The sequence below is a fragment of the Varanus komodoensis genome, unplaced genomic scaffold, assembly GCF_004798865.1.
Source record: "Varanus komodoensis strain SLA01 unplaced genomic scaffold, ASM479886v1 scaffold39, whole genome shotgun sequence".
NCBI lineage: Eukaryota > Metazoa > Chordata > Lepidosauria > Squamata > Varanidae > Varanus > Varanus komodoensis.
The window spans coordinates 5,504,819-5,531,200 of record NW_025335922.1 but is presented as its reverse complement, the minus strand read 5'-3'; the positions used below and the strand labels follow the sequence as shown (position 1 = coordinate 5,531,200).

The 26,382-nt window shown below is 38.7% G+C and overlaps 1 protein-coding gene across 1 annotated transcript in view; it reads left to right on the top strand.

Moving 5' to 3' along the window:
• Window positions 1-650: 650 nt before the first annotated feature.
• Window positions 651-26,382, top strand: part of WASHC4 (WASH complex subunit 4) — a 45,417-nt gene continuing 19,685 nt past the window's right edge. The window contains exons 1-16 of the mRNA XM_044441015.1: window positions 651-793; window positions 9,629-9,768; window positions 11,855-11,908; window positions 12,845-12,910; window positions 13,053-13,098; window positions 15,241-15,308; window positions 17,182-17,264; window positions 18,314-18,356; window positions 19,155-19,258; window positions 19,786-19,906; window positions 20,693-20,810; window positions 20,920-21,047; window positions 22,269-22,429; window positions 23,556-23,682; window positions 24,426-24,551; window positions 25,388-25,495. Coding sequence (XP_044296950.1) covers window positions 733-793; window positions 9,629-9,768; window positions 11,855-11,908; window positions 12,845-12,910; window positions 13,053-13,098; window positions 15,241-15,308; window positions 17,182-17,264; window positions 18,314-18,356; window positions 19,155-19,258; window positions 19,786-19,906; window positions 20,693-20,810; window positions 20,920-21,047; window positions 22,269-22,429; window positions 23,556-23,682; window positions 24,426-24,551; window positions 25,388-25,495 — 1,554 coding nt within the window. The 5' untranslated portion in view covers window positions 651-732. The remainder of the gene's footprint in view (window positions 794-9,628; window positions 9,769-11,854; window positions 11,909-12,844; window positions 12,911-13,052; window positions 13,099-15,240; window positions 15,309-17,181; window positions 17,265-18,313; window positions 18,357-19,154; window positions 19,259-19,785; window positions 19,907-20,692; window positions 20,811-20,919; window positions 21,048-22,268; window positions 22,430-23,555; window positions 23,683-24,425; window positions 24,552-25,387; window positions 25,496-26,382) is intronic.

Here is a 26,382-nt window from a genome sequence, read left to right as displayed (position 1 = left end):
AAGACACGGAGGTTCATAACGATTGATCTTTCCTACGACTCCGAGTTTTATTTCCTCTTCTCAAATTGAGATTCCGGGATTCTGACATATGCCATGTTGTTATGCCTGTGCTTTTTCTAATTGAAGTGTGATGTGAATGTGCCATACAATAAATAATTTAAAACGTCCAAAACTGGAGGCTGCTGCTTGATCCATATTAAGAATCCAGTTCTAGTAGTTTTAGTCTCCACCAGGTGCAGCCTTTTGTCACTTGAATAGATGTTAATCGTCCATTCATGACCGAACAAACCCCAAAAGACTTTTCATTACAATAAGGCATAACATATTGTGTCTGGGGAAAAATATTTGTCCCTACAGAGAATTGCGTTTGTTCGAAGGAATTGATCAATAAGAAACAGGGTTAGCAAAACACCCACAATCATGGTGACACGTCCTTTACAGTACGTCTCTCTCGCGACATGATTCTTCAGCACCACTACCCTGGGCCTCTCTCTAACCATAGACACTCACCCGTAGGGGGCGCCGTTGCCCCGCCCCGCCCCGCCCCGCCTCTTTCGCTCGCTGCCCAATCGCCACAGCACCGGCGTCCTCCTTCCCTCGACAGCGGGAAACTACCCTTCCCAGAATGCTGTGCAGGCGTGGCAGGAAGTCCCGTGGTTTTCAGTCAGTGGGGCAAGGGCAGCTCCGGTTTTTGCTTTTGCTATCGCCGCCGCCGGTGGGCGCGGGGCTGCTATGGCGCTGGAGACTCTGTCGCCGGACTGGGAGTTCGACCGCGTCGACGACGGCTCGCAGAGTAAGGCCGGGGGGAAGGCATGAGGCGGAGCGTGTCTCGTCCTCCGAGGGAACCGCTGGGGGTGTCTGAGGGAGGCGGCGGTTGAGTCTGGCTGGTCCTTCATAAGGTGAATAGCGGAGCCCCCCCCCCCACAGTCGAAACTCCTCTCTCCGACCCCCCGCAAAATGGGGCCTCCCAGCGAAGTAGCTTCCCCTCCTCTTTTCCCCTTCCCGTGAGGGAGGCTCTTTTGCCTGTCATGCTTGTCCGCGGAACCTGTCAGCAGCCTGCTGCACGGGTGGTTGGGGGATTTCGAGGGGCTCATTCCCGATCACTCCTTGGGGGCAGCGATAGCCCTCAGCACAACTCCGACCGCTAGTGTCTTCACCGTCAAGGTGGGCGAAGGGTAAAAGAGTGGACTTTCTTCATCGGTGGAAAGATAACGGCTTAAAATTATAAAATTAAGGCAGAGAGAAAATCTATACATGCATTCGTGTCGCACAGGCAAACAGGAGTTTCTAGTCTGAAATAGAAAAAGTTGCCTTAGAAACTTGTTTGATTATGAGTACTGGTCAGGGTTTTGCTGTTGGTTAGTTGTTGTGCAAACATTTCTCTTCTCTTGAATGGTCCTAAATGGTGCCTTTCAACACTTCACTTTAGAGGGTAATTCAGTGTGGATAATAATTAACATGTTTTAGGCTGACTTAAAGTCTAATAGGTTTGGGATGTAAGCATTTGCGAACTATAGCACGTTATGTGAACATCTGAGTCACATACATTTGTTAGTCATTAAGGTTCCTCAAACTCTTCATTATTTTATCCACCAGCAATCTAACATGGCTAAGCAATCGTTAATGTTTGTAACTATTTCAAAATGGAATACCTTTAATACACAATCAAGCCTTTTCAGGAATATTAAATCAGGGATAAATTGACACCCCCTGTTCTGTAATTGCATGTGTCAACACAAACAACACAAATTCAAGTCGCAGGTGTATCCATGATTGTGCACTGATAAAAAGGGGGATGCTTTTTAACCACCTTTATAACTCTTCAGCCAGCCCTTATTGCAAGTATCACTGTGGTTAAAAGTGCTAAAACATATGGTTAAGAGTGGCATCCTATGTGGCTACCCTTAACTCGCCAAGCTCAGAAGATTATGGACTTTCTTTTGAGTTTGGAAGGAATGTGAATTGCCTCCTCTTGTCCTCCAAGACATGTAGACAAGTGATTTTACCCCTCCTCAGAAGGAGAAGTGGAAACATCTCCCGGATTCTTCACAGAAAGGTGGTGGCTTGCTTTTCCCTGCCTTTGGCTACCTCTCCCCCCCCCCCCCAGCACCTACTCTAAAGATGGTGCCTACTCAGCTGTTGTGTAAGGATCCATGCCAGCTACAAGGGTGGAGGGAGGGTCCTCCAAAGACAGAATATCCATTGTGATTTTGAAGGACTTTGCCAAGGTTGCAGCTAGGACTGCTCAAGGGACAAATCTCACCTGTGTCTCGTGCTGCTTGTGTGCCTGTAAATGTGAAATGCTTTCAGATGAAGATTTTATTGTGCACTCAAATTGTCTCATTCATGGCATTTTATGGGGGTCTTCAGACCACATCTCCAATTTTTGGCTTTCCACTTATTTTCCTACTGCAACCATCCGTTCTGCTTTCCAGAAAAAATCCATTAAGGAAGAAAAGATGGAATAGCTGCACATTGCCAATTGATTGGAAACATGCTGGGTTAAAGGATAGTATGGGGAAATCAGATTCTTTAACTGGCAGTTCAGGAGGCAAAGAGTCTTCTTCTTTCCACCACCAGTTTGGGACTAGGAATGCAGGAACTGATGGAGGATACTGGCTATTTGGAAAAGGAAATGTGTCAGCCAGCCTCATCTCACAGGAGAGCGGGAAGGCTTTCATGACAAAGCATGACATTATGGCATTATGTGAATGCTTTTCCAAAATCAGTAGATCAGTAGATGCTGTAAGCACAGTTTAAGAGTTGAGCTATCTTTCAATTCAGCAGTTCCATTTTATGTTTCAACAATATTCTTTAAAATTGTACTTTTAAAGTCAGCTAGTGGCGCTTCATGTCTCTTACATTTCTTTTTTAGGAAAACAGAAAATTCATATGTTACTATATAGTACTTTTAGTTCTTTGTTGCCAAACATTGAAATACTTAAATGTTTTCTCTGTGTAAATATTATGGAAGAATGCCAGAAAAGCAATTTCTGTAGCAAAAAGAAAGAAACATCTAGATGAATGACAAAAGAAACATTCACAGTAAGAAATACTAAGAACAGGAAATAAACAAAAGCTAAAGGAACCAAAATAGGGTCAGAATCCTAAATGCAACTTTCACCAACAATCGTGTAGAGACAAAAAGCACAATTACAATAACTAGTTCAAAAAATAAAAATAAAAGAGAGCAACAGAAGTGGGAAAACAAGGGATCTCTTCCAGAAGATTCAAGAAATGAAAGGAAAATTCAAAGCTAGATTAGGGATACTAAAGAGGACCACATTATTTGACCTGGATACAATAAAGAGAAGATGGAAAAAGACCTATATAGAAGAGATGAAAGGATGGCAGACTCCGTTGAAGAAGAATCCTGGGGAAGAGCCTACAATATTAGAAAGTGAAGTAAAAGCTGCTGTGAAAGCACTTGGAAGGAACAAAGCATCTGGAATAGACAAGGTACTAGTAGTACTGTTTCAAGTGGTAGAGACTGAATTGGTCCAAATTCAAACAAGAATATGTGAACAAATATGGAAAACAATACAATGGCCCATAGACTGGAAATGTTCAATATATAGTCCCCAAGAAAGGAAATACAAAATAGTGCAGCAACCATAGGGCCATTGGACTAATTTCCCATGCAAGTAAGTGATGTTCAAAGTGCTGTAACAAAGGATGTTACCCCATGTGGAGCAAATTGGATTCTAAAGAGGAAGAGGGACTTGAGATCATATTGCAAATATATGGAGCATACTGGAGCACACCAAAGAATTTCAGAAGATCAGTCTATGCCTTATAGACTATTACAAAGCCTTTGTGTGGATCACAAGAAGCTATGGATGGTCCTGAAAGAAATGGGTGTGCCTCCGCACTTAATTGTCCTAATGTGTGACTGTATTTGTGGACAGTAAGCTACTGTTAGGACAGAATATGAAGGAACAGAATGGTTTCCCATTAGACAAGGGCGAATTTTATATCCATGTCTGTTCAATCTGTACACAGAACATAAGGAAAAGCTGAATTAGCATCAGAGAAGGAGGAATGAAAATTGGCAGAGCAAGATACATTAATAATTTAAGATGTAGAAATGATACCATTTTACTGGCAGAAAGCAGCAACAAATTGAAATGACTCCAGATGAAAGTGAAAAAATAAAGTGCAAAACTAGGACTGCAGCTGAACATTAAGTATACAAAGAAGAAGAATTACACAACAATGAAGAAACTGAAATTGTGAAAAATTTTAGAAACCTCAGCTCAATCATCAATTCAAATAGTGGCTGCATCCAAAAAATTCAAAGAGAACTGAAACTTGGAAGGGCAACAATGAACAAACTAGGAAATATAATTAAATACAGTTAAAGTGGTTTCACTGGAGACCAAGGCCAAGTTCATCCACAGTATTGTATTCGGATCACTATGTATCCGTACAGTGAAGAAAGCTGGCAGAAAGAAAATGGATGTGTTTAAACATGGCACTAGAGGAGACCTCTGCAAATAACCTAGACCAGTGGTGGTGAACCAATGGCATGTGTGCCGCAGCGGGCGTGCAGAGCCTTCTCTGTCAGCACATGAGCCAAGTCACCTCAGCATTGCCCCAGCACCCAAGCATTGGATAACAGCACGCATAGGGGCCATGCGCATGCTTGGAAAGGAGTAGTGGCACCAGGTGATGATGTCACGAGCCGCAACTCATTAACCGCGACTTGTCCGAGCTTTCGCATGGCCGGTCAGTGCGCTGCCAAGGATATTTATATATTTGCTTGGAGTGGCTGTGAGTTTTAATACATTCATTTTTATTAACACAAGATTTTAGCTTTGAGTTTTCGCAAGGAAAAATGAAATTTAATATCTAAGATTTAGCAAGAGATGTTCTAATTAAAAGACTGAGATTCTTTTAATGTTGTGCTGTCCCCCTGGCATATTTGAATCTGCAGCATCATATTTAGTTGTTTTTTCTAAACTAAAACCTCAGTATTCAGGGTTTTTTTGCAGTGTTGGCTCTTTGTGATGGGTTTTGCATTGCAGTTTGGGCACTCAGTCTCTAAAAGGTTTGCCATCACTGACCTAGACCAACAGAAAGATGAACAAGTGGATGCTAGATTAAAAGTGGATCCTAGCCAAAGTTTTCCCTAGATGAAAACATAACAAAACTGAGGATCTCCTACTGTCACATGAAGGCAAAACTCCTTGGAGAAGACAATTATGTTAGGGAAACTCAAAAGCAGAAGAGAAGGAAGATCGCATCTGAGATGCATTGACTCTATAAAGGAACCCTCAGCCTTGAATTTGCAGGAGCTGGGCAGGACTGTCATGGATGGAACACGTTCGTTCATAGAGTTGCCATAAGTTCCAGATGACTTGATGGCACATTGTTTTCCAATCTTTTTGCCTCTGTTCAGAAAAACAGAATATAGCAACTGCGTCTGTCTGACTGTGTGATAAAATAAAAGTTTTATGCTTTGGCTATCGTAATTCAGGTTGTTTTGTAAATGCAGTTACCTCATAAGGTTGCAATCCTTTGCATGCTTTCCAGGGAATTAGAAACATAGGAAACATAGAAAACAGAGCGAGTCAGAAGGGGTCTCCCGGGCCATCTAGTCTGACCTCCGGCACCAGCTGGCTCCGCTCACAACATGCCCACCATGTGGACGTCCAGCCTGTCCTTGAATACCCGCACCGATGGGGCCTCAGTGACCTCTCGTGGAAGCCCATTCCACACCCTCGGGGTCCTGACTGTCAGGAAGTGCTTCCTGGCATCCAAATGGAACCTTGGCTCCCTGAGCTTTGCTCCGTTGGAGCGCGTCCTGCCTTCCTCTGCAGGGGAGAACAGGTCTCTACCCATCTCCATGTGACATCCCCTCACATACCTGTATGTCGCCAACATATCCCCTCTGAGTCTCCTCTTCTCCAGGCTGAAGAGACCCAGTTCCCTCAGTTTCGCCTCATATGGCATCCCCTGCAAATTGGCCACCAACCTTGTGGCCCTACGCTGCACTGACTCCAACCTGGCTATATCCTTTCTGTAATGAGGGGCCCAAAACTGAACACAATACTCCAGTTGCAGGCGCACTAGAGTCGTGTAGAATGGTAGCAATACCTCTCTTGATCTAGAAGCCACACTTCTGGCTATGCAACCAAGGGTGGCGTTTGCCCTCTTGACCACTGCATCACACTGCTGACTCATGTTTAGCCTGCAGTCAACCAATACCCCGAGGTCCCTTTCACAAGTGCTGCTCTCCAGCCACTTATCACCTAATCTGTACTTATGACAGCTATTCCTATGCCCTAAGTACAAGACCTTGCACTTATCCACATTGAACACCATCCTGTTGTCTCCTGCCCACTTCCATAGTCTGTCCAGATCCTTTTGGATCTGGAGTACCTGCTCCTCAGTTGTGGCCACTGCTCCAGTGTTAGTGTTGTCTGCGAATTTGATCAGCAGACTGTTCACCCCTTCTTCCATGTTGTTAATGAAAATATGAAACAGGATCGGCCCCAGGACAGAGCCCTGGGGGACCCCACTTGTCAATGGCCACCATCCCGATGATTCCCGCTAATGGTTACCTTCTGCTTTCAGTCAGTCAACCATGCCCTAATCCACCGGACAGTGCTTTGGTCTATCCCAAAACTCCTTGCACTTTGTCAAAGGCCTTGCTGAAATCCAGGTATACCATATCCACTGCATCCCCTCCATCTAGCCATCTCGAAACCTTGTCATAGAATTCCACAAGGTTTGTCTGGCAGGACCTGTTTTTGCAGAAGCCGTGCTGTGTGGCTGTCAGCCTCCCTTCCCTATCTAGCATCACTAGATCTCTCTCTATTATGAGCCTTTCCATTGTTTTTCCTACAATGGATGTAAGGCTAACTGGTCTATAATTCCCCATGTCCTTTCTACTACCCTTTTTGAAAATTGGGACCACTGACGCCACACTTCAGTCCTCTGGAACTTCACCTGTTCTCCACGAAGTCTCAAAAATGGAGGCCAGCGGGCGTGAGAGAACCCCTGCCAACTTTCTAAGTACTCTTGGGTGTAACCCATCAGAGCCTGGCGCCTTTGTAATGTCCAATGCCCTGAGGAGCCGCTCGACTTCAAGGAGGGTTGACTCTAATCTGTGCCCCTAAGTCCCCAGCCTCATCTAATCTCCTATGCGGATATCCCCCATCCTGCTTTGGGAAGAACACAGAGGCAAAATAGTCATTTAGCATCTGTGCCTGTTCCCTCATATCAGTCATTGGATCTCCTTCCTCCTTATTTAGTGGTCCCACCACTTGTCTCCCCTTCCTCTTCCTATTTACATGCTGAAAGAAGCCCTTTTTGTTGCTCTTGATATTCTTGGCAAGTCTCAGCTCGTAATCAGCCTTAGCCTTGTGAAGAATCCTTCTGCAACGGGCCTCCTCCTCCCAATATACCCTTTTGTCTATTTCCCCCAGTACGCATTTCCTACGGAGGTTCCTCTTTCGTCTAAATTAGTTTCAATGAGCTTAGCAGGACCGACTTATCAGGTAGACACATATAGGGTTGTACTTTGTCTTAATTTGGAAATAAGATTTGCATTGAACAACGAAAGTACTATAAACAAATTAAGCTACATTTTATCTGGTCTTTATTCTTAATTAATATCCATTTTCTATATTTGTAGTAATAGAGAGCATAAGCATCCCTGCTTGAATATCCCAAAGGTCATCCTGGTACAGATATATTGTTGTGGGAAGCCAATCACCGTGGCACAGAGGCAACAGCACCACACACATTCATATTCCTTCCAGTAACTAGTATTCATAAACATGCTTCTTTGAATAGGAAGTACCTATTTAGTTGTTGTGGCTAATCACTGTTGATTGATGTAGCCTTGATAAATTTACCCCCTCTAAATCCATTTGAGGTGTGATCCTAATCATATTTAGATAGAAAAAGCTCCTAAATGTCCCAGCTGTAAAGATGCTGGGAACTGTAGTACTTTTTTCTTTCTAAACATGCATATGATTCACCCTAGTATAGCTACATGTGTACTGTGAAGGTGATTTCTTTTATCTGTTCTGAATCTACTGTAATCAGTTTTGTTGGTTTCACTGCGTTCCAGTGTTTTGAAAGAGCAGGAAAGCATTGCTCTGTTCACCAACTCTGCAGAATTAATAATGCTTCTATTCTTTCAGTTACCTTTTTTAAAATAAATTGAATAGACCTTTCCTTACAGGGAATATGTTCTGATCCCTTGATGTTCTCAATTTCCTATATTCAATTCTGTTTTCTGAATTGGGAAAACAGAATTGAATATAGGATTCTCAGTGCGACTGCATTGTATATTCGTATAAGTATGGTATTGAACATTTTATTTTCAGTCCCTTCCCATATCATTTCTAACATAGAATGTTCCTTCCGTGCTGCGGTTGTACTGAGCAGATGTTATCATGAAGCTGTCTTCAGTCAAGACCTCTTTCCTGTTTATGCCCCAACTCTCTATGGAGTGCATCGCTCTGCACTTCACACTAAAACATGATTTGTACTGAATCAATTCATGAATTAAACAATTAACTCATGAATTGGGTGGCAACTGAATTGCATCAGCTTTGTTGAACAACCCAGGAATGCTTGTTAGTTGTGAAGCCTGTTTTCTTTGTTCCATCTGCACCCTTTCTTGAAGGAGGAAGATCTAGCCACAGTGATCTGTGCCTTAATCTTAGTAACCTTCTATGTGAGGTTTTCCTTGAAAAGTGTTTGGAAATGCAAAATGCAGCAGCCAGACTTTTTAAAAGAGCACACTTGCTAAACATGAATTTGAGCCAATTTCACTGGCTTCCAGCTTGGTTTCCAGGCACAATTCAGTGTTGGGCCTTATCTACAAAATCCTAAATAGTTTGGGGCCAGGATATCTGAGGGGGCTGCCTGCTTCTCTGTGAGCCTATCCACAAACTATAAAATTTATTGAAGGACATATGTCCCAATACTGTGAGAGGTTAGGTTATTGGTACTTGAGACAGCCATTTGTGCAATTGTGCAGCTCCCCACTAACAGGATTAGATTAATTTCCTCTTTGTTATGCTTTAGGTGGACTGTGATGAGTGTCCTCTTTTGCCAGACTTTTAATACTGTTTAGTGTTTTATGTCATCCTTTACTTTTATTATGTATTTATAATTTTATTAATATTTTATAATTTTATTATATATTGAATGTGTTTTATTCCCATATTTGTTTTTCATGATGTAGACATTTTTCCTAAGTCTTTATTGTAGTTTTATTGTATGTCTCCTGGATGGTTGGAGGGTGTGATTCATAAATCATGTGATTCATATATAAATGAATATATAAATACTTTTGTGAATTTGAGAAGTCATAAATAAAATAAGTGTGATGGTATACAGTAACAGGGAAAAATAGGTGCTGTAATTAGTTAAATTGAGTATGAACATCTGTAATATTTTATTTAAAAGTTTGTATAATATATATGCTTGTCTTAAAAGGTTTCTGTTTTGAATATTGAGTTTTAAGTAGATGGCTAAATTTTGTCCTTTGTACCTAGAAAAAGGTACAAAGTAGAATAATTAACATATCAGATCATTTCTGTTATTGAAAATTTAAGAAATTTTAATAATATCCTGTCATAATGAAAATACTGTTTCTTCTTAGAAATCCATGCTGAAGTGCAGTTGAAGAATTATGGGAAGTTCCTTGAGGCATATACATCCCAGCTGAGGAGAATTGAAGATGCACTGGATGAATCTATAGGAGATGTTTGGGACTTCAATCTTGATCCCATTGCATTAAATGTATGCTTGTTTTTAATATTCATGTATGTCACTCATTCTGGAAACTTCCAGGCAAAGGCTTTTATTGTCCAATAGCACTGCTTCAAGCATGGAATTTTACAAAGGATCTTTCATTTGTAATCCTTTCATATTTTCCCAGTTCATCCATCCTTTTACTTACCATAGCAAATCTGTTACAGAGGGAAAATCTGCAAAACTATAGATGGTTTGCATGACATGGCAACCTACCTTGCAGATAAGCTATTCAGTGTGAGTTGTTTGACAAACAGCCCAGGGTGTCTGACAGATGGATCAGTATCCCAGTGCCCTTCAGGACACAACCTAATCTGTCTCCCCGTCTACATTCTAATTGTGACTATAATTCATTCATCATTGGGGTTTTGCCTGGAAATTCCAAAAAATGTACCTGTGGTATTTTTTTTTATTTGTTTGTCTTCCAAAATGTTCACACACATTGTTATTTTTTAAATTATTATTTATTATTGGTCTTTCAGAGTTGCTAAAGTGTGGTATTTTGCCTTTCTGGTATAGGCAGTCTTGCCTGGTCTATGTTGTGATAAAGGGCATTGTCTAGGCAAGACTGCCTATTTGGACGAATAGATGCTTGTGCAAGTCTGACTGGACATAGAAATATTTGTGCACATTTGGCATGCAAAAATTAGTAAGGATAGATGACAAAGTAGTGACAGTCTCTCCACTGTACAGTTGAGCCACGCTGAAGTGGCTATTACTAGCTATCCATTTGGATACTGTAGTTCATGATCTCCAGCTGCAAGCTAGAAAGAGCTTGTGATCCTGATGAGCTGGTTTTGTCATGGAGTCTTCTGAGATACCCGTATGAGCAGGAATGGAAACAACTTCATGGGGGGTCTGGTCTTCTGTCAGGTGTACTGTAGGTTGCTCAGGAATCAACCCACTGTAGTTTATTGCCAGGGTGGTTTAGTTTGATGTGTGAACCTGCCTGTCGTATAAGCAGTAGTTAGAAGCTGGGTTTATATTGATCTAAGTAATTGTCTTTTGTTTTTTTCCCTAAAGAGACCCATAGATTTATTTATATCAGACATTATAAATCATTTTCCCATGTTAAAAGTGAATTAAATAATGATAGAATATTTGCAATTATATTAAATATGAAACATAATTAGGAATTGTCAGTATGAGTTTTTTGGCTTAGGCATATCCTCGTTTGACTTCCACTCAGGACACACTAGCCCTGAGTCTTTAAAGAGCCATAAGGAAAATGGGGAGTATGTTTAGGAACTCCTGTTTAGGACTTCCCTAGCCTTTAAAAAGATGTAGCATAGAAAGTCACTATGGTAAACCCTTGTGGGTTAAAAGCTGATATATAACATAGAGAACATTACTGGACAACCAATAAGCCATTTTAGTTTAGACAATAGGAAGATCTCAAGATTAGCCAGATGAAGAAAAATGCTGCAACCATACTGCCATCTGTGTATATCTTTGTGTACAAAAGCATGTTGTTTGTTGGAAGCCACTCTGGATCCGGAATCAAATCAATATTTTACTAATTATCTAAAATCTGACTCATTTTAGCTTGCTGGGCTTGTTAGTTTATATCTAAAGAGTTATAAAGATTCAAGCCTCTCAGGAACCATACATTTTTGTTATAATGAGAAATCTCACTATTTAAGTACATGGCTTTGAAATTCTGACAGATGGCATTTTTGGCTGAGTACATGAGCCTCTAAAGGCAAGCAAAATTGTCTCTTTCCAATGGTCATAGCTAGGTATTGTCCTATGTACAAACCTTATACAGTTACTGCTTGGTAGATCTTTTTCTTACAGTAACCATAATTTATTTAGTATGTTTTTGCATTAATTTTGGAAGGAAATCTCATAGCTTCTTGTCATATGTGTTTTCAGGGAAATAGAATGGAGTTTGTTTAAATATGGGAACCAATTATTTCTTGCCTGTTGGCATAATTAACACTTTAAAAAAGCCCTATGGAATATGGACCTCAGCTTGAAAGAACTGTGTTAGGGTAACTTGCTTCAGTTAGTGCAGACATGTGACAGCCCTCTTAATTTCCTTAAAAACACTAATGTTTTTGCTTAATTTTAGCTTTTGCCTTATGAACAGTCTTCCCTACTTGAACTCATAAAGACAGAAAATAAGGTAAAAGTCTCTAGATTCAACTACTTGTTACACAAATGTTGATGATACTGTATTGTCTTTTTTAAATTACTGCTTTTATATATTTTTACTTTGCCTGACAGTTAAAGATGCTTCCAGTGTGACTTGCTTAGGATCAGTGACACATGTTTTGTTTTGTTTTGTTTTGTTTTGCTTGTTTCATTTTTATACTGCCCAATAGCTGAGGCTCTCTGGGCAGTTAACAAGAGTTGTCCATAGCGATTCTTTCCATTTTTAAAATTAGCAAATTATGCCCTGCCTTAGAAATGGAAGTTCACAAGCAGACTCAGTTTGCTCCATTGTAGGTTGGTACTAGTGTGGTGCTGGAAAATTGTAATCCACAATCTATTGGATTCCCCCCTCCACACACACACACACACTGGATTCCATACTCTTACCATCTTGAAGACACAACACTTGTTTGGATGCAGTGGCAACAAATCATGGATTAAATCATGGTGTACTGCTGCCATTTTGTACATGCACTTTCTGATTGGCTTGATTGAGGTTAGTCCATGATGCTTGAACTCAGACACTATGAGGTTAACAGTGGGTTAGACAACCCAGTGTTACTCTAACAACTGATTGCAGGTTAAGCAACCTCTAATCCAAGTAATCAGAAATTGCATATTTAAAGTGACCTACAATCAATGCACAATTTGCTGTTTCTTCATGTAAACTGACAATAGGACAAAGGCCAGGGAAGGTGGCGGGGTGGGAAGCAAACTTAGCCACCTGTTTTAAATTCTCAAGTTTTTACTATGCTGAGCCTAGATGAAACAGTTCAAGGATAGGGTAGCCAAACAGAACTCATCCCTTATCAGAGCAGGTCCTACTTCCCTCTCTGCAGCAGCCATATTTTGTTTGTTTGTTGCTGTACATTTACTATTCTGTATTTTTTCTATTTGATTTATCCAGGTTCTAAACAAAGTCATTACTGTGTATGCAGCCCTTTGCTGTGAAATCAAAAAACTAAAATATGAGGTAATATCTTTAAGACTTCATTAAGTGCAAACAGCCGTTTAGACTTTGCAGCTTTTATTCCCTGTTTTTGAGATATAATATTTCATGCTTTGAGCCTTTATAGGTTTCTTAGTTAAGTAAAAATATCTGTTCTTTTTCCTAGGCAGAAACAAAATTTTATAATGGCCTCTTGTTTTATGGAGAAGGAGGTAAGTACCTTAATTATGCTAAAATGTGAAAACACTTGTGCATAATTTAATTCAAACATGGATTAATTCTTGATAAATAGAGCAGACCATTTTGTCTACATTGTATCTAAATATCTTAATAATCAGTGACAAAGGATAAAGGGCTTTTTATGCAGTTTACAGCAGAATGATATATTTCAGAGAGACTGTAGGAAATAAAAGCAAACAACTTTGAATGTCCTTGGTCATAATTCAGACAGTTGTGGGTAGCTGTTTCACTCATAGTTGCTTCTAAGGTTCCTCTTGAAGTGTCAGCCCCCATGCCACCTCAAAAAGCTGCCTTCTAAATGAGGAGACCACTCAGGAGCAGCACTGCATAAAGTAGAAGGGACTTCCCTCAGGTGCAATGTTTGTTTCTTTCCTCTTTGGGATTTCACCCCTTGGATGTTCAAAATCATTTGAGCAGACTGCTTGATTTATGAGTAACTTTACTGGTTTGAAGTCTACAGGTGGCCATGAAATGAATACTTAATTGGCAAAAGTCAATTCTGAATTTTATATTTTAAGTAAAGCCTAAAATTAGTGGCATTTCAGTGTGCGGTCTGTAGTTAAAGAGCAACTACATATGAAGGAATTGCTACACTTTGAGTACAGTCTGCTAGAACCAGTTTGTTATATTTCAGAATAGGACTTGAAGTCACTATAGAATATTGATATCACACACATCAGTTCTTTGTCGAAGAATAGTTTTTGCTATTGCTTAGTGCTTTGATGGGTAAATCATAAGGAAGCATAATTAAAGTAAAGTTTGTGGCGGAAAGAAAGTTATTGCCAAAATGGTGAGAAGACCAAGAACAGAAATGTTAGCCACCTGATCAAATCCTTCCAGGCAAGAAGCATTATATGCTTCTCTGTGCTTATGGAAATATCTCTGTCTCCTTTCGCTCATCAGTATAATGAATGAGATCACACTGCTTTCTGTACAGTCTTTTGAACATTGGCTCATTCATCCATTGAAGGAGGAAGAGGTCTTTTGAGGTCATAAGACAGAGGTTGCTGCAGAAGTGCTGTATAGTAATTGCTTCTAGTTTAGTTGATTAAAATAACTTTGCTAATATATTTTAGCTGTAGTACTCACAAAGGAAGAAAGTTGTGAATACTATTTCAGGTAATCTATTTTAAAGCTGTGAGTGACTTTTAAGTTGGTATTGTTCATATCTTGGTCTCTCTATTATTAAAATTCTGTTTGAAAGATATAGTGATATAATGCCAAAGCTAAAACAAAGCACTTCTGATTTTTTGCCTCACTGGCAGGAAGCAAAGAGAGCTGAAGCAGCTGCAAAATTCACATTATTGCCAGTAGTTGTTTTTTTCCTGACTCTGTCGCGGCTATGCCATTCAGATAGAGCTGGCATATTCAAGTAAATGGATGTAGAGAGTCTGTCATGTACAGTTGCTTCTATCATGAAGCTACAGTGGTGGAAAAATTCTACATAGATGCAATGTATGTGTTAGAAAACTATATATGCTCTGTATATGTCTGAATATGCACATATTCAGTATCCAGCTGGGCTCCCATGCTTTCACAGTGGATGCAGTGCTAGCAGGAGCAAGCTCTAGCACAATGCCCGATGATGTCAGCTGGAACAATGGGTTCTCAAAGAAAACTGGTTGTGCTTTCTGATGCTGCTGGTATTGTGCTAGAGATTGTTTGTTCTACCATTTTGTCAGTGGCATAAGTGAAATGACTTGTTGGATATTGCCCTCTGTGTGAACATGGTCAGCATGTGACAAACGTACACTTTTTGCCATGTGGGCAAAGGATGGGAAAACTTGATTGTAGGTGGCTTATAGCATGGACTTAAAATGAGATGTACAGAAAAATGATTTTGGCACAATAGATGTACATGCCATTAAATGTACTTATTGCCTCTCATAATATTCTTGATGTTTTTTACACAAAAGTAATAGTACTAAGCAATCTGTCAGTTTTTGTGATCCACAATAGTTAAAAATATATGCAGAGTGAGCAAGCATCCAAATAAATAGATCTCATTAATAGCCACATAAATTTTATATTTTGTAGGAGGGAATAGAATTCTCCACTTAATTATTTCTGATTTGTGATCAAATCATCTTGCTGTATTTTTTTTACCTTTCAAGCTGTGGGTTCCAGTAAGGTTGAAGGAGATAGCCAAATACAGATGGGAAGATTTATTTCATTTTTACAGGTAAATTCTATGATAAGGTTCTATAACTTCTGAAATACATTCTCTGTTAAGCAGTGGCTTTCCTATCTGTTGCTTGCTACAATTACTTGTAAATGTTTGCTTAAGCCATTTTTGGGCAGTGCACAGGCAATAGATTTCATTGACCTGTGGTGCAATGTTGTATGGTTGTCATTACTTGCGTTACACTCAGTCTGTTTTTCTGCCTGCCTGTGGTTTCTGGTTACCTGGTTTTGCAGGATTTGTTTCAGCAATTCCTAGGAAAAGCTAAACACAGATTCTAGCAGTGCAGTCATTTTTGTTCTGATATATATGTGTGCATGTTGATCTGACTGTTACAGGTATCTGTTGTACTGATTTTTAAACTTATTCTAAATTCTTAAATCAATTTTAAAACATGATTAGGATCCTTGCTTAACTAAAAAGGGAGAGGGACAAGTCTAAGATTTTCTCTTTTGGGGAGAAAAGTAGCCGGGGAATTGTGTAATTTTGAGTGGACAAATATATGGGAGGGAAAGAGTTAAGCAACTCCTTCCTCTTTGCCCCCTTCCTTTTCAATTCCTCCTTGCTCAAAAGTGCAGTTAGTGAGATTTATGCCTTTTTCTAGACTGAGGGAAGATCATAACTACATGCAATGTAGTTAGATACAAAAAATAAACTTTTACTCCTTGCAAAAGCTATGCAGGTTGAAACACTGACTTGTAAAAGGAACTTTCATTTAAAGATATTTAGTATTTCAAGAAACCTTAAAAAAGAGATGTATTTTTAGAAAAAAAAATAGCCACTGCAGGGTTTTTAAAAAAAATGAATTCAGGTTCTGAATTGCTAAACTTCCTGTACTTGTTATTTTTGTTTCTGGCATAATTTCAGTAGCATGTGATTGTTGTATCTTAATCATTTTCAGTGTAAAATTGAATTAAACTAGGGAGAAAAATATGATTTTGAAAAGCCCTATCTAGGGTAAAGATCAGCTGGTGGTTTTTCTGTAATCTTTCCAGGAAATTGATACCTGTCTTTGTTACACATACCTGCTCTTTTTATTATATTATAAATTTCTGTGCTGTGGCTGGTTTCTGTTGAGTAGTTATTTGAATGTTTATACTGAAGTTTTAAACTTTTACATATTACATTTTATTGTCTGGTATCTATCTATTGATTGTTTCAATGTATATGGCACTATGTTAGCCTACACTTGGAATCTCTTTTATGGTTTCAGTTGTTGTGAATGGCCCAGAGAGCTTTGGCTAATTGTGTGGTATCTAAATATAACAAATCTGTTCAGTTTTATTTATATTTTGCTTTCTTTTATTTTAAAACTACAGAGGTATAAGTGATAACATTTTGGATAATATTTTACTGTTTCATAGCATACTGTTGGGGGGTATTCCAGGCAATCTAGATTTTTTTTTTTTTACTTTTTTCTTTTGCTACTTGTTAAGGCATGGGGCTGTTAGCACTTTCCAGATGATAGAAAATGCTGACTAGTAATGGTTTATCCCTTTCTGGGTGGAGTCCTAATTTAATGTTAGTCAGTTTCCTTTTACCCGGACAGTAACAGTAAATAGTATGCATAACTGTTGAAGTTGGAACTTCAGGGTCAGTCTCTGGAGAGATCAAATAGTGTTGAAAATATTTAGAATTTATGGGCTCTGTAACCAGGACTCTGCTGCTAATGTCAAGGGATTTGGCAGTATTCAGGTCACAAATACTCTGACTATGTGGCACATAGTTATGGTTGTAGCATATTTGTTTGTTTTAATAGGATATTAATGTGTCCAATTACAAGGGTGTTTTTCTGAATTGCTCCATAATAATGTACTCTAATTTTATTGAGGAATAGTTTTTAATACAATTTTTTTTACCAAACTTGTTTCAGGAGCTGACTTGCTTTGTGACACGATGCTATGAAGTGGTGATGAATGTAGTTCACCAGTTGGCTGTACTTTATACCAGTAACAAGTAATAATACTAAACCTTATTTTTAAATATACAATACACATATTAAAATATATCATGCTGATTAACTTCCTAAATGTTGTATATTTGGGGAGAGAATATGGGATATTGTCTGATGAATCCTCTGCATTCATAAAAGAGTGTCTGGATTTGTTTAGTTGTAACATTAACCATGGTTTAATATTGTGAGAATAATCCTAGGCTCTTCTGTGCTTATATGTTTTCCTTCCCCTCTCCTCCTTGGACAAGGCTGCAATGAGATCAGAACCATCAGCTTTTTAAAGATTGGCCCCAGTTTAGCATGACTTCTTAATTATGGTTAGTAGAAATAAGCCAACTTCTTACGATCTAGCTTAAAACTGTATTGTTTCCGCTAACCATAGTTAAGATTAACTAAATGATCTAGTTCACACATAGTGGTGTGAATTCCAGAGTTAATTTTGAATGTGCAACCTGTGATCAGAGGAGAGGTTGCTTTGTGACACAGATCTGGGCACTATGGGTTAATCGTGATTAAGAAGCCCCCAGGCAACCTACAGTTAATTGTTAGGTTAACTGTGGCTTATTTAATCTTATAAACCCATAGCATCTGGATCTAGATTTGAATGTTGTGGAACAACATCTGATTGGAGGTTGCAAGTTCAAAGTGGCACCATGACTTGTGAATGGAGGCTGTTTGTCTGTGTTCAAATGACATAGAAAGGAGTGGTTAATCAAAACTGGAACTAAAAAGCTTCAAAACTCCTTATGAAGGAGTGAAAACTGAAGGAGGTAAAGGAACTGCACAAGTATTTGATGGCTTGTTGCAGCTCATTCATTATCTATCTGTCTCTCCATCCTGGAGGTTTTAATTTATTTTGATATTGATATATTTTGTCTTGCATTTGATAGTATTGCATTGCTTTTGTGGCAGTAAAGGTGGAATATAAATAATGAACAATAATTGGCTGTTATGTTGCAGTTGACAGTTAACTTGTTTAAGGGTTAAATGCTGTTGCTCCTAAAATACTTTAATTAAAGGTTGTGAAGCACAGTATTCTTCTGTCTTTCAGGAATGCCCCTAAAGTTATAGAGACTTCAGGAGTTCATTTTCAGGTGAGACTTCTTTGTGGTTTTTGACATGGTGTGTAAAAACGTTCGGAGTACCTGGAGGTTGGACTGTGCTGTCTGTACTGCTCTTGAGCAATCTTTTTAGGGTACAGTCCTTTGGACTGCACTTCTGCTGTTCAGAAGCCTTTGAGCTTGGAAACTTCTAAGATTCCTGTGCCATGGTAGGCTGAAGCTAGCTGGACGGGGGGAATGGAGGAGGTGATTTTTGTCTCTCTGCCCTCAGTGTTTAGCAAATCTTGCTAGACAGTCTTTTTTGCCTGACAGTGGAGAGTGCTTTAGAGAGGGAGGGAAGGAGACTGAAGGAAGCTCAGGATAACTCATATACTGGACTTCTCCAGTGTCCTCCCCTCCCACTCACTGGAGCACCCTTTTGCTTCTCCTTCAAGGTCACATTTTCAAACTTGGAAAACATGCTGTGTGGTTCTTTTCACACTGGCTTCAAGGGAATGGGAAGGGGGTCGGAGCTCTGATTTTCCTTCCAAATCAGAGATACCCCTTCTGAGTGTGCCTTGCCTCCAAACTCAGAACAGTTTTCCTATCAGACCTGTGCTCCCTGAGACTCTTCTGTAGGGATGAGAGAATTGTTCTCCTAGTAAGAATTGCATTGTGCTATGTTTTTAATAGATTTTAATAGCTATGTAATAGCTTTCTTGAGGATACTAACAATACAATCCTGTTCAAAAGTCTGTCTATTCAAAAACAGTCCCCGCTGAGTTCATTGGAGATTATACTGAGGAAACTGGGTATAGCAGTCTAAATGGATAAACTATAATTTCCAAACAGGCTATGTATGAGCATCTGGGGGAGCTGCTGACAGTTTTACTCACACTGGATGAAATCATAGAAAATCATGTCACCCTGAAAGACCACTGGACCATGTACAAAAGGTGTGTGGGTCAATTATTACTTTTTTCTGCTGGCGTTGCTGTTGTTGAAATTGTTACTTTTTTACGATCACATAAAGGACTCCTGGACTATGCCTATTTTGGATTTTGATTAGGAGGCTTGCTCTGAATTTCTTACTTTTTAGGCTTTTATGCTCTGCCTCTTGGATTTTATCACTGACTTCCAACAAAAGCCTAATGTTGCTTAATGTTGTAATTATTGTTACACTGACCAAAGGATATGAGCATGTTTAAGCTGCACATGTGCAATAGTTAACACCCTTGACTATGATGGGGGCACTCATCATTTTCCTCTAAAAATGTACCTAGAAGCAAGACTTCAGCATAAAGTAATGCCATTCTCAGAGATATTCTGTTGCAGGAATGCAATCAAGCAATGAAGTCTTAAAATTTATGTGTGTGTTGGGTGATGGTGGCTATCTTATGTTTAATGGTATGCTCTTCCACAAAGTTCTGAATTCACCTCACCACTGAAAGTCTGAGAATACTTTCTCTTTTCACCTTGTTAGGTTATTAAAATCTGTCCATCACAATCCCTCTAAATTTGGAGTCCAGGAAGATAAATTGAAGCCATTTGAAAAGCTGTTATTGAAACTAGAAAGCCAATTACTGGATGGGATGATATTCCAGGTAACATTAGCAATACTGATTATTGTATATGCTTAATAGAATTTAAATGTGACATTTAAGATGTTCTGTAATGGGAGACTTCTTTTCTGAAAGCCATATGACAGGCACTTTGGAAGTTCTCTCAATTTGAAAAGTAGTTTGCCAAGTTGGATGGAGAAATCTTGTTTGCAAATACGAACCCTTCCCACCACATGCTTGACAAGCTGTTTATAAGTCAGGCCTGCATAAATGAGGGAAATAGTAACTTTACTTGTTTAGATTGTTGTTTCAATTACCTAGAAAATATGTAAAATTTACTATGTGGGGAAGAGTTGTTGTAAAGAATCTGTGGCCACATTTTTGTATATAACAATAAGCCAGGATTCCTGGCCTATCCAAGCATTAAATAAATTTGTATGCTGATACATGCAGCCCGTGTGCTTCTTCCTTTGTGTGAGTGGGTAAAAATACATAGACACTGATAGCATAGCTTTCAATGTATTTTATCATGTTGTAAGCCGCCCCGAGGTTTCGGCAAGGGGCGGCATAGAAATGTTATAATAATAATAATAATAATAGCTTTAATAACAATCAGTGTGGCATAGTGATGAGAGTGCTGGACTGGGACTGGAGGGATCTGGGTTCTAGTGTTGCTCAGCCATGAAACTCGCTGGCTAATGTATTAGGACAACTTATAAATTAAATTGTCCCCATCAATTATGATTGCTTTACTATAATGTTATCCATTATTCTCTTAATCTCCATAATGCTTCTGTTATAAACCAATCATATTTTGTCCTTACTTAGGCTTGTATAGAGCAGCAGTTTGATCGCCTCAGTGGGGGAGTATCGAAGAACAGCACTTTTGCTGAGGAGTTTTCGCATAGTATTCGCATGATTTTTGCAAATGTTGAATCTAAACTTGGTAATAAAAATAGATTTTTGTTTTATTCACATTATCACTTGAAACACTTATCCTTTTGTTTGTCTAGTAGCAAACTTCATTTTTTTTAATCTGTGTATATTTATTCAAGGTGAACCCTCAGAAATTGATCAGAGAGATAAGTACGTAGGAGTTTGTGGGCTCTTTGTACTGCATTTTCAGATATTTCGGACTGTAGACAAGAAATTTTACAAATCGTTGCTGGACATTTGCAAGAAGGTGAAAATTTTGCTGTTTATAACTTTCCTTTAAGAGTTGAAATTCCTACAAAAATGTGAAAATAAAGCCTTTAATATAAATATAGTTTAGACACATGAGAATGTAAGTAGATATTATAATTAAATTTATCCTCAGTATAAATTTCTAGCTTTCAAATAACTCTAGCTTTAAAATATTTTAGTAGCTTTTTTCTCTTTTATAGTTTGAATTTGTTATCCTGTCTGAATAATAAAAGTAGATATCCTGTGTGAAGCTAAAGAAACAATTTTTTCTAATATCTATGGTACTTCTGTTGCCTTGGCAAGGGATGAAACAAAACTTGCTATAAATTTGCTTATTGACTCTATGTAGGGTTTTTTTTTATATGTGAGCATATAGTTATTGATTCAGTTTGCATGGCATGAAAAGCCATTATGGATATAATTAGCCACTATAGATTGTCATATCATCTGAACCAGGACCGCTTTCAACAGAATGGTTATTTTTGCCAACAAGTCACCCCGACAACCCATAGCTTCTTTCAGGGCTTGTTTGATCCATGATAGATTGTTGTGTTATCCAAATCCTGAACAGCAATTTATTGTGCGCTGTGGGGATCCTCTAGTGAGTTGTCTAGCAAGAGCAGTGAAAAGCCCTGCACTGAACACCATTTTAGCCCCAGAAAATTGCACAAATGTATTCACAATTTTTATTCTATATTACTATTGTTGTTAGCCAGTGCTGTTATGGCTATCCAATATGTATAGCCTTTCCTTGTCTATCTCAGCTGTCAAATGAAGTGAGGAAGTGAAGTAGGTGACAGATGACAAGGAGAGAGTGCATATAGACATACTTACACACTGTTGTCTGTGGGGCAGTCCACAGGTTTTTCTATGAATCACTCCCATGGTGGATGAGCTTGCAGAAATGGTTGAAATCCTAAGACAATAGACAGAAAGTGACTGTCTTGTTATATATGTATGCCTTGGAATACGTGATGAAAAAATTAACAGTGTATGTTATATTTATTTTATTTATTTGGGATATGTCTAACCTGTCCAATCACTATGCGTCTCTGGATGGCTTACGGTTATAGGATAATTCAACATTTGTGGAGGTAGTGAGCATGTGATTTCAAGGTGTATTTGAATATCTTTGAATTGCTTGATCATAGAAAATCAATATCCACCCTACTAGAAACTCATTTTCTCTTTTGCTCAAATGTTACTGTTGCTGCTTCAGGTGCCAGCTATCACACTTACTGCTAATATTGTTTGGTTTGCTGACACCTTTCTGATCCAGAAGATGCCAGCTGCTGCCAAGCTTCTGGACAGGAAAAGTTTTCACTCTGTAAAAATACACAGAGAGAGCTTTCTACAGCAAAAGTCGCAGTCACTTATCAAGTAAGTTTTGAAGAGATACAACTTTTTTGGCCTATTTAAATTGATACCTAGCCACCTAGGAAGGTCTTGGCAATTATAGGTGGCCTATAAATACATGTAAATAAATAAATAAATAAATAAATTCTTCTGTACCTAAAAAAGTCAACTGAAAAGGAATAGAAACTAGCTAAAATCCCAATGCTATACATGTTATATAACAACAACTTCTGTAGGAATCAGTGGCATTCACTCCTTGGTAAATGTGATTAGTTTATCTAAACACATGGGAATTTGTGTTTGTCTCTTATAGTTTTTGTACTTTTAGTAGTAATCAGTAGTACTGCTAATGTAACTTCACACCTAGGAAATATGCTTTTCTGTTGCAATTCTAACCTGCTTATGTGAAAGTAAGAAATAAGTTGGTTGGAAGACTGGAGCCTATGAAACTCATATCCATGTGAAGGTAGTTTGAAATGATTAATCAGGGTAGCATGCCATTTTTTTTCCACACTGCTACAAACATTCTTTAGAAATTCTTTGGTACTCTCTGAAAAACATACCTCTTATTTATGTGCTGGAATAGCTATATAATTTATCACATGGAGATAGCAACACAAACACAGCTGTTTAAAGCACCCCCACCCCTTCTGGGGGTATTTTTGTGTACACTGGCCCTTACATTCAAGAGCAGGCTGTTACATTATCTATATGCTTTGAAACAGAGGATGTATTCATCATATTTGTTCAATTTACTTGAAGATTGATATAGTCTCATTACCAAGTTATGTTTATCAAGTTGGCACTGCCTGAAATTAGACATATCATACTGTGATGCATTCTGACTGAAGCTCAAGATTCAAAACAGTTTGGAGTTGCTTGTTTGCTTCATAGATTGATTTGCATTTCCTTGGTGCAGCAACTCTTGCAATCAGACAAATAGTTGTAATTATAGTTTGTCAACTCAGGCATTGTGTCAAGGAAGACTCTGCAGACTTGTGTCAATCTGTTACTCCTGTTCTGCAGCCTACTGAAAGCCATGGTTTGCCAATTCAGTTATGACTGCAAACTATAGTCGTGCTTCCTTAACCTAGGTTTGGACTATCTGATCAAACTTTTAACTAACCCTGAGTATTTGTTCTCACTTTAGAGAGATGCAATCGTATTATGTGTTTGTAAGCTCATGGATGATGAAAATGGAATCTATTTTGTCGAAGGAGCAACGAGCGGACAAGTTTGCAGAGGATCTCACTAACAGGTGCAATGTTTTTATACAGGTATGTGCTAGCTTCTAAAGTAACATGGTTAGAAATGATGATTGATGTACTGTTAGGTTCATATGTGTTGTTTTTCTTCTGCTCTAACTGGTGTTTGTCCAACCATAATCCGCTTTTGCATATGAACTGAAAAAAATGTTGCTTGCAGTTCTGGATTATTCAATAAGCAGAAAATGCATGGTTGGATTCAGGTGTTTTCATGTAAAGCCATGCAGGAGTGGAGATGCCAAGCCATGGGTTAACTGCTGGGCTGTTAAAAGAATCCAGTTGTCCAGATATGCAAGTCCCACACTGCAACCCACAAAGGTGCTCACTGGTGGGCTAAAAGTGGAAGAGGCTTCTACTCTTCTCATCCCAACTTTTACACAACAACCCAGAGGTTTTTCACAATTGGGCTGTCATCACATGTGAACCATATCTTAGTTATATCTTGACTTAGGCCTATTAAAAATAGTATTTAGTGATGACTAACTTAAGTCCCATTGATTCACTGGTTCTACTCTATTTATGACTATGTCTGGTTTGGATGTAACAGGGCATCGTGATTTGCTGCAGATCACAGGGTAGGGAAGAAGAGAGCCCAAGGCTCATTCTAGATTTCTTCACTTCGTAGTGACAGACCATGGTTTGTTTTGTTTGTCTTTGTTTGAACTGTAACTTCTGGAAAATTAATGCAAATACAAACTGCTCTTATATAGCAAACAGTAAATGGTGATTCACTTTTTCCTCTAATTTATCTCTAGGGGTTTCTTTATGCTTATAGCCTTAGTAACATCATTAAAACTACAATGAATCTGCATATGTCAATGCAGAGGCCTATGACTAAAACCTCAGTTAAAGCATTGTGCAGGCTTGTGGAACTTCTCAAAGTAAGTTGCATTTTTCAGATGTTTCTTGGTGATACTAGTATTTGCAGTAGTTTTCTGAAGCTTGTCATATAGATATGAGTTTTAAGATATGTGTCAGTTTAATTTATAAGGCAGGCAGAAGCAGGGTATAATAGAGGTAAACAGTAACTGAAAGAAATATAATGTGGAAGGGATGAGGGTCTTGTAGCCCAATAATCAAAATGGTCCACAACCTCTAAAAATAGCCCACCACTGTTCTAAATGGTATACTTATCACCATTTTTTTACATACTATATACCTCAAGGTTTTCCTTACTACATCCTTTTTCTGCTTGAAATATGATTCTGAAATGACTTTAGGCCCGGTTCTTAAAAGGTGATGCTTGCTTTGAAGTCATATAGTGATGCCTAATTGTATACATGCAAGCAGAATCTAATGTACTCTGCTTGTAAAATGGATATCTGACTGTGGTCTTAAAATACTAGAATAGTTGTTACTGATGGTAGGATATCAATAATTCAAATTGAATCAAACATCCTTCATATCGATTGGACTGTTAAACATTTGGTGTAAATAATTTTCCATAAGGAGGAGGTAATATCATAGTTATGTAATTTGTTTTCCCCACTTTTTATTTTTTAGACAGAAAAACATAAATACAATCACAACGACAATAATATAACATAACAAGAACATAATAATTAAAAAAGGATAAATGAAAGAGTGTACCCACCACCCCGGAGACCAATGCTACCGTTGTACACATATTATAACAATAATATATAACCTATAATATACTTATAGTTACACAATTTGTGATGCTAACTCTTGTGTTCTGAAATGTGGTCAACTGCAGGCAATAGAACATACATTTTACAGAAGAAGTATGGTTGTTGCTGATTCAGTCACGCACATAATTCAGCACCTTCAGTATCAAGCTCTTAATGCCATTGCTGTAGCCAAGGTATGTAATAAAAGTTTCAGCAAGTACTTATATTTTACAACCTAAAACAGTATCATTAAAATGAGTAGTATTGTAGTAGCTAGAATATTCCCACTATGCGTTTTCATTAAAATTTGCTTAAGAGCTCAGATGGTCAAAGTGGTGCTCTTGGTTTTAGATACTGCAACAGAAAAAGGGGATGCCCTGTGCATGACCCTATTCTGTGTCACCTTAAATTTATTATTCACCAGCAATTCATCACCAGTTTGTTGCAAGTTTTGGACAAAGCATACATGAAAACAGTAGTGATTAATGACCACAGATTGAAAGGCAAGAACCTTCTGTTATTTGTTTTTTAAAAATCCAGTTCTTAATAGTACATAATCTTGTAGGTAAGTAAATCATTTTAGCTTTCAGTGAGTCCAGCATTTTCAACAAGGTCAGATGTCCTCAGTTTTTGTTTTACAGAAATACTTATCCCCCCCCCTTTTTTTTGATGAAGTACCTGAAAAAGTACAAGAAGCTGGCTGCATCTCTGACACGGTTTATTGCCATAACTGAATGTGCATGACCTGATGACCCATCATGGGTGACAAGGCAAATGGGTTGTCAGGTTGTACAAATCTGAACTGTGTTTCCTACAGGGTGGTTTGTTCATGGACAAGAAAACCCCCTTGACAACACATGGATCATGTTAGGGGTTGTTGTGTTAGGGGTTGTTGATGGATACTCAAACCTTGGTGACCAAGCCTATTGTAAGTACCAGCTAGTGAGCTGCCTAGCGACAATGACAAAATCCCCTCCCTTGCCAAAAACATCTAGGACACTACCAGTGTCCAGTGCCCCACCAATGCACAACTGGCATGGTGGAGTGACTCGCTCTGTGCCTCCCACTGCAATAGCAAGCA